The sequence below is a fragment of the Sapajus apella genome, unplaced genomic scaffold (assembly GCF_009761245.1).
Source record: "Sapajus apella isolate SASKATOON/1434 unplaced genomic scaffold, GSC_monkey_1.0 scaffold15, whole genome shotgun sequence".
NCBI classification, from domain to species: domain Eukaryota; kingdom Metazoa; phylum Chordata; class Mammalia; order Primates; family Cebidae; genus Sapajus; species Sapajus apella.
The window spans coordinates 17,391,789-17,399,809 of record NW_022436955.1 but is presented as its reverse complement, the minus strand read 5'-3'; the positions used below and the strand labels follow the sequence as shown (position 1 = coordinate 17,399,809).

General features: G+C 43.1%; 1 protein-coding gene, 1 non-coding gene and 1 pseudogene across 3 annotated transcripts in view; 2 read left to right on the top strand and 1 right to left on the bottom strand.

Moving 5' to 3' along the window:
• SF3B3 (splicing factor 3b subunit 3) overlaps positions 1–8,021 on the top strand; it is a 52,208-nt gene that overhangs the window by 918 nt on the left and 43,269 nt on the right. The window contains exons 2-3 of the mRNA XM_032283842.1: positions 3,224–3,371; positions 5,940–6,266. Of these exons, the coding sequence (XP_032139733.1) occupies positions 3,302–3,371; positions 5,940–6,266 (397 nt within the window). The 5' untranslated portion in view covers positions 3,224–3,301. The remainder of the gene's footprint in view (positions 1–3,223; positions 3,372–5,939; positions 6,267–8,021) is intronic.
• Positions 4,812–5,679, bottom strand: LOC116555332 (annotated as a pseudogene). Its single transcript, XR_004270481.1, has one exon. The product of XR_004270481.1 is annotated as a 40S ribosomal protein S3a pseudogene (transcript).
• On the top strand, positions 6,567–6,646 carry LOC116555854. Its single transcript, XR_004270705.1, has one exon. It is a non-coding gene; the product is annotated as a small nucleolar RNA SNORD111 (small nucleolar RNA).

The window sequence follows — 8,021 nt, the reverse complement described above, 5'->3', positions numbered from 1 at the left end:
TATATATATATATATATATATATATATATATATATTTTGTTTGTTTTTGAGGCCGAGTTTCGCTGTCGCCCAGGCTAGAGTGCAGCGGGCGATTTCGGCTCACTGCAGCCTCCGCCTCCCTGGTTCAGTGATTCTCCTGCCTCAGCCTCCCGAGGAGCTAAGATTACAGGCGTGTTATCTCCACACCCGGCTAGTTTTTGCATTTTTAGTAGATGCGCGGTTTCACCGTGTTGGCCAGGCTGGTCTCGAAAGCCTGACTTCAAGTGATCCATCCACCTCGGCCCCCAAAGTGCTGGGATTATAGGTGTGAGGCACCGCGCCCAGCCCTCTGTATATATATTTTTAGTACTGGACAGATCTTCCGAAATGCGCCTTGCTCCATGACCCAACATTAAGTGTCACTGGAGAACCTGAATCCAACTAGGTTTGGGAAAAATGAATTCCAGAGGTTTGTAATGAATTGTATCAGTTATGAGGAAAGGGGAAAGTAGACTTTTTTGGTAAGCCACGAAGTATGAAAAGTAGATTGAGGGGAGCTGCTCAGGGATTCCCAAGCGGCTTTTAGCTTCCTCTCTTGCTTTTTTGTTGGTCATTTCTCGGCTCACTGGTCTTTATACTCAGTCCTTTTCATTCATCTTGTCGTGTGTTCCTAGAGCATTAAAGATATACCTTAGTATCAAGTAGAAAATTTTATGTCTCTCAGGACCCATTTCTAGCCTGGAGGATTGATCTTACCAATCTGCTTTTGCCCAGCCCAGAAATTATTATTTATGAGGATGTTTACTCATAATTCTCTCTTCTGGTTTAGCAGCAAGATCAAATTTGTATGTTAGTTATATCCCAATCACTTGGATTTCTCGAGGTCCTGTGCTTTTTTTTTTTTTTTTTTTTTTTGAGATAAATTCTCACCCTGTTGCCCAGGTTGGAGTGTGGTGAGTGACACCCCACCTCAAGCAGTCCTCCCACCTCAGCCTTCCAAGTAGCTGGGACCACAGGTGCGCACCACCACAGCTGGCTAGTTTTTTGTATTTTTGGTTGAGATGGAGTTTCCCTGTGTTGCCCATGCTGGTCTTGAGCCCCTGAGCTCAGGCAGTCCGACCACCTTGATGTCCCAAAGTGCTGGGGTTACAGGGATGAGTCTCCGAGGCTGGCCTCCCATGCTTTTGTTTATAAACACACTGGGGAAAATAGTTTATTTTGTAGTGGTAACTGTAGGTATACTTTTGGGTAATTATGGCACAAGTACAGTTTGTACTGTCTTCAGTCCTGTCTGCTGAGAAGTCCTTTTCTGTGACTTTATACTCCTTTAGGGAGGCCACCTTCTGATGAGACAGAAATGATGAGGCCCCCTCCTGAGGTTTTGTTTTAGTTTTTGATGAGTAAGTTGTAATTTTAAATTCTAAGCAATCTTTGAATATAGAGTTATATGGGAGATGCAAATGAGAAAGAAGTACACTTAAGAAACCAATTTTGTTCATTAGATTAGCAAAGGTCAAGTCTTATCGTTTTGGCTGGTTGTGGGGAGATGGGACTTGTACACTGCTGGGCATGTAAATTGTTAGAGTCTCTTTGGAAGGCAATTCGGTAGTACCTAATAGCATTTCAAATGTATGAATCCCTCAATCCAATATTTCTATGTACAGGAATTAATTTTAGAGATATACTTATGAGCATGTGAATTATCTACATACAAGGGACTTTCTTTTTAGCAGTATTCATAGCAGAAAGAGATGGGAAACACCTGACTGTTCAGTGGGGTGTTGGCTAAATGAATATGCCCATTCATTGGAATACTCTGCAGCTGTAAAATAAAACGAGACAGCCCTTTATTTATTGTGTAGATAGAGTAATACAAAATAAGGTGTGATACAGTGTGAGTGTATAAAATATAGTACTCAACCCTTTATTAAAAAGGGTTAGTAAAGTGCTATGAGCCAGGTGCTGTGGCTCCTGTAAGCCCAGCTCCTTTGGAGGCTGAGGTGGGAGATCCCTTGAGCACAGGAGTTTGAAGCCAACCTGCCCAGCATGGTGAGACTTGTCTCTACAGTATAAATATATGTTCTTATTTGTATATATAAAAAATATTTGGAAGGATACATTTTATGACTTGGTGAAATAGATTCCCCCAGGGAGAACTGGATGGCTAGGGAATGGGTTGGAAGGAGCTTTTTTGCTGTGCCTTTGAATTCTAAACTAAGTTAATGTATAGCCTGTTGGAATACAAGTAAACATAGACCTGCTTAGTTTCTGTGACAAATTGCCTAATACTGCATTAATGTTACAGATTCCAGTTCTCACCATTTTCATTTGTTAAGTGACCTTGGGCAGGTGATTTAATCTCTGCGTTTGTGTTTTCTTATCTATAAAAAGAATATAATACTCCAACTTAATAGGATTCTTATGAGGCTAAAGGCAAAAAATATGGCATTGTGACTTGGCATTTAGAGGGTGCTCTTAATTGTTTTTTTTTTTTGAGTTGAAGTCTCACTCTGTAGTCCAGGCTGGAGTGCAGTGGCACGATCTCTCCCGAGTACCTGGGATTACAGGCACCCACCACTATGCCCAGCTTATTTTTGTATTTTTTTTTTTTTTTTTGGGACGGAGTTTCGCTCTTGTTACCCAGGCTGGAGTGCAATGGCGCGATCTCAGCTCACCGCAACCCCCGCCTCCTGGGTTCAGGCAATTCTCCTGCCTCAGCCTCCTGAGTAGCTGGGATTACAGGCATGTGCCACCATGCCCAGCTAATTTTTTGTATTTTTAGTAGAGACGGGGTTTCACCATGTTGACCAGGATGGTCTTGATCTCTTGACCTCGTGATCCACCCGCCTCGGCCTCCCAAAGTGCTGGGATTAGAGGCTTGAGCCACCGTGCCCGGCCATTTATTTTTGTATTTTTAGTAGAGAAGGGGTTTTACCATGTTGGCCAGGCTGATCTTGAACTCCTGACCATGTGATCCACCTGCCTCAGCCTCCCAAAGTGCTGGGATTACAAGTGTGAGCAGTGGTACGATCTCAGCTCACTGCAACCTCCACCTCCCAGGTTCAAGTGATTCTCCTGCCTCAGCCTTCTGAGGAGCTGGGATTACAGGCATGAGTCACCTCACCTGGCCTATTGTTTCTTGCTCTTATTCCACTGGTTCTGCTGTCTTCAACCAGAATTTCCCATACAGATGTCTGTTGAAGTAACAGTCTCCCAGCTATTTTTCTGTTTTCTGTTTCCTCAGTTTGCTTGGATTCGGTACTCTTGGTGTGCAAGGCCTGGAGGTGTGGATTAGGTTTGCTGGCTCAGATTTGCTGCAGCCATGTTCCTGTACAACTTAACCTTGCAGCGAGCCACTGGCATCAGCTTTGCCATTCATGGCAACTTTTCTGGTAAGTTCTTTTGTTAACGTCTTTCGAAATTTTAAGTGGATTAATACATATCTTGCTTAATCTTTTGTGGAGGAAATTTTTCCGTTTATGACGAAACAGTTGTTGATAAATGTAAACAATTCAAATTAGGTGTTAAGTTCTGATGCATTATCTATTACCTGTTTTAGGGACATTTCCTAGACACATTGTATAATGATTCTTGTCAGGGCACACATTTCTTGGCTGCCTACTTAGTGCCAAGTCATGTGCTTATTGCTGTGAGACATACTGAGATGTGTAAGACTTGATCCTTGATCTTGAATTTGACATCAGGTTGGGTAAAAAGAGTGTCTGAAGGTGTTTGTCAGGTTATCAGAGAGCGATTTAAGTTATCAGAGCGTGACTTAAGTAAAGGGAAAGTTGGACCTTGGTTTGGTGCTTGAAGAGCTAAAACTTTTGAACGAGAGAATGGGGAAAGTGCAGTTTAGGTAGGGACTGCTGCCTGCCTAGAAACAGGTCATTTGCTTATGTCCATGTGGGGGATATTTTTGTAAAGATAGATTAAGGTCAGGTTTGAATTGTGTGAAATTTCAAATAGTGGATTAAGAAATATATAGTTACCAAAAGGGAGGTACTAATGTTTATAAAATAACATTTTCTTGCCATTTGCAGATTTAACATTTGTGAATTAATCCAAGTAATGCAGGAGGTTCATGATGGTGTGTAGAATATTACATAATTTTGAGGTTTAAATCTGAAAACTGAATGTGTGGTAGTGAGCAGCAGCCTAATTGACCACACAGCATTCATATTTCATGTTACTATTTTCTCTGATCCTCATTATGGCTCTTTGTGGGTTTGAGGCTTCATTTGGGTAATTTAGTTATTTGCTGCATTTGGTTAAGGAAATATGTATATGGGAATTTGGAGATTTGTGACTGACTTCATTTTATAATGTAATGAATCTCAGCTGGAGTTGGGATAGAATTTTTGAAAGTACATTTTTTTTCCTTGAGATGGTGTCTTGCTCTGTCACCCAGGCTGGAGTGCAATGGCACAATCTCATCTCACTGCAACCTCTGCCTCCAGGGTTCAGTTGATTCTCCTGCCCCAGCCTCCTGTGTAGCTGGGGTTATAGGCGTGCACCACCACGCCTGGTTAATTTTTTGTGTTTTTGGTAGAGGCGGGGTTTCACCATGTTGGCCAGGCTGGTCTTGAACTCCTGACCTCGTGATCTGCCCACCTTGGCCTCCCAAAGTGCTGGGATTACAGGCGTGAGCCACTGTGCTTGGTCGTTTATTTATTTATTTTTAAAGAGAAGAGGTCTTGATGTGTTACCCAGGATGGAGTGCAATGGCAGGATTATAGCTTACTACGTTCTCTGAACTCATGGGTTCAAACTATCCTCCCACAGTAGTCTCCCAGGTAGCTGGGACTAGAGGCATATGCCACCACACCTAATTTTTTTTTTTTTTTTCCACAAATAAGACTTTTTATTTGCCGCTATTATAAGTCTGAACTTTAAACAGATTCTTGGACTGGTGGTTCATATCCATTAGCTCGTTCAACTTTAGCACCTGTCTCATCCCCAGTGACTTTTCCAGAACTACTGCCTTCACCATCAAGCATCATGAGTTTTCCCAATTCAAACTTGGGCTTCTTCTGCATTTTTGCTTTTCCAACGAAGACATCATGGAGAGGATAAATAGATTGGCAAGCCTTTTCTATGTCTTTTCCAATGCTGTCTGGAATCAATTTATTGACCAATTCTTTCAAGTCATTTGTCTGCACCTCTCGGGTCATGATTTCCATCATCATCTTCCGGATTTGGCGGACCTGTTGGTGCTGAGCATAAGAGGTCTTCTGTATCTGATTGTTGTGTTTTTTAGTAAAACCAACACAGAACAGACGAAGCAAGTAACCATCGGTAGTCTTGACATCAATGTGAGCTTCAATCATTGTCTGCCATTTTTTGACCATGGAACACATTTTGTCACGGGTAAGATCCATGCCATGGAAGTTAGTCAGGCAGTTTTTGCCCTGAACATCTTCAGTAATCAGCTTGAATTTCCTAAATGCAATTTCATCATTCTGCAAATCAGCAAGACTAACTTCAAACACCCTTGAGGCCATCAGATGCAATTTTGGTTCCTTGGGTCCTGGTGACTAGCATCTTTCCAATATTTCTTATATTGAACATAGTGGGTGCTTTTGCATCATAACAATCTTTCTTAGAAAATGGATCAACCACTTTCTTCTTGGCTCCCTTTTTGCCGCCTTTCGTAAGGCGCTTGTTCTTGCCAACCGCCGTGGTGCTGCTCAGACAGCCAAAAGGGTGTTTTTTTTTTTTTTTTGAGATGGAGTCTCGCCCTGTTGCCCAGGCTGGATTGCAGTGGCACTATCTTGGCTCACTGCAACCTCCTCTTTCCGGGTTCAAGCGATTGTCCTGTCTCAGCCTCCCGAGTAGCTGGATTACAGGTGCGCGCCACCATGTCTGTCTAATTTTTGTATTTTTAGTAGAGATGGGGTTCACCATGGTGGCCAGGCTGGGTTCTAGTTGTTTATAATTTTTATTTTTTGGTAATCTAGGAACCAAACAACAAGAAATTGTTGTTTCCCGTGGGAAGATCTTGGAGCTGCTTCGCCCAGACCCCAACACTGGCAAAGTACATACCCTGCTCACCGTGGAAGTATTTGGTGTTATCCGGTCACTTATGGCCTTTAGGCTGACAGGTGGCACCAAAGACTACATTGTAGTTGGCAGTGACTCTGGTCGAATTGTTATCCTGGAATACCAGCCATCTAAGAATATGTTTGAGAAGATTCACCAAGAAACCTTTGGCAAGAGTGGCTGCCGTCGTATCGTTCCTGGCCAGTTCTTAGCTGTGGATCCCAAAGGGCGAGCCGTTATGATTAGTGAGTGATTTACTCTACCCGCTGTGCATCCTTGGTTTAGGGTAACAATGCTGTGATCTTGGTGATGTGCCAGTTAATTACCTATGTGGGTTTGACATATTTGGATTTACTCTAGATTTAAAGTTGCATTTCTTTTTAAAAAGAGTTGCGTTTTCTTTTAAAACAGTGGGAAAAATCTTAACACATCTTTCTACTTCCCATCTAGTTGAAAATCGGTGTTTTTCAATTCCTTTGTCTTTGGTCAAAAGACCACAATGAAATGATACTATGTTATTAGACAGTGAATATAGTTGCTTTCATCAGCCTGAAGTGATGATTCACATTCATGTCTCTTCTCTGAGAAATTCTTGAAGAAACTTTTGTGTAATCTGATCAGGCCTCTAGAGGGCAGTCCTCTCTGAACAGTCACAAAACCGTTAGATCTAGTGAATAAAGCTAATAATTTTATGAATTACTGTTTTTCAATATCCTTAAATCTAGGACTCATTAACAAATTTTGATGAGGTTGAGGGATAGTATTTTTTTTATTTTTATTTTTGAGATAGAGTCTTGTTCTGTTGCCCAGGCCGGAGCGCAGTGGTATGATCTTGGCTCACTGCAACTTCTGCTTCTTGTATTTAAGTGATTCTGCTTCTTGTGTTCAAGTGATTCTCCTTCCTCAGACTCCTGAGTAGCTGGGACTACGGGCGCCCGACATCATGCCTGGCTAATTTTTTTTGTATTTTTAGTAGAGATGGGGTTTTACCATATTGGCCAGGCTGGTCTCAAACTCCTAACCTTGTGATCTGCCTGCTTCGGCCTCCCGAAGTGCAGCGATTACTGGTTTAAGCCACTGTTCGCTGACAGTGGGATATTCTTAAATATCCTATTAGGAAGGAGGGGGCCACAATGATGCCATTGTCTTTTTTTTGTCATCCCCACTGGAGTGCAGTGGTGTGCGATCTTGGCTCACTGCAATCTCCGCCTCCTGGGTTTAAGCGATTCTCTTGCCTCAGCGTCCTGAGTAGCTGGGATTACAGGTGCGTGCCACCACGCCTGGCTATTTTTTTGTATTTTTAGTAGACACGGGGTTTCACCATGTTGGTCAGGATGGTCTTGAACTACTGACCTTGTGATCCACCCGCCTCAGCCTCTCAAAGTGCTGGGATTACAGGTGTGAGCCACTGTGCCCAGCTGCCATTGTCTTTTTGAAAAAATTTTTATTTATTTATTTTTAAAAAAAATGGGAGTCTCACTATGTTGCCCAGGCTGGTCTTGAATTCCTGGGCTCAAGCAATCCTTCCTTGACTTCCCAAAGTGCTGTGATTACAGGCTTGAGCCACTGTGCCTGGCTCTACTATCGTCTTTTTTTTTTTTTTTGAGACGGAGCCTCGCTCTTGTTACCCAGGCTGGAGTGCAATGGCGCGATCTCGGCTCACCGCAACCTCTGCCTCCTGGGTTCAGGCAATTCTCCTGCCTCAGCCTCCTGAGTAGCTGGGATTACAGGCACGCGCCACCATGCCCAGCTGATTTTTTTTTTTTTGAGACGGAGTTTCGCTCTTGTTACCCAGGCTGGAGTGCAATGGCGCGATCTCGGCTCACTGCAACCTCCGCCTCCTGGGTTCAGGCAATTCTCCTGCCTCAGCCTCCTGAGTAGCTGGGATTACAGGCACGTGCCACCATGCCCAGCTAATGTTTTGTATTTTTAGTAGAGACGGGGTTTCACCACGTTGACCAGGATGGTCTCGATCTCTTGACCTCGTGATCCACCCGCCT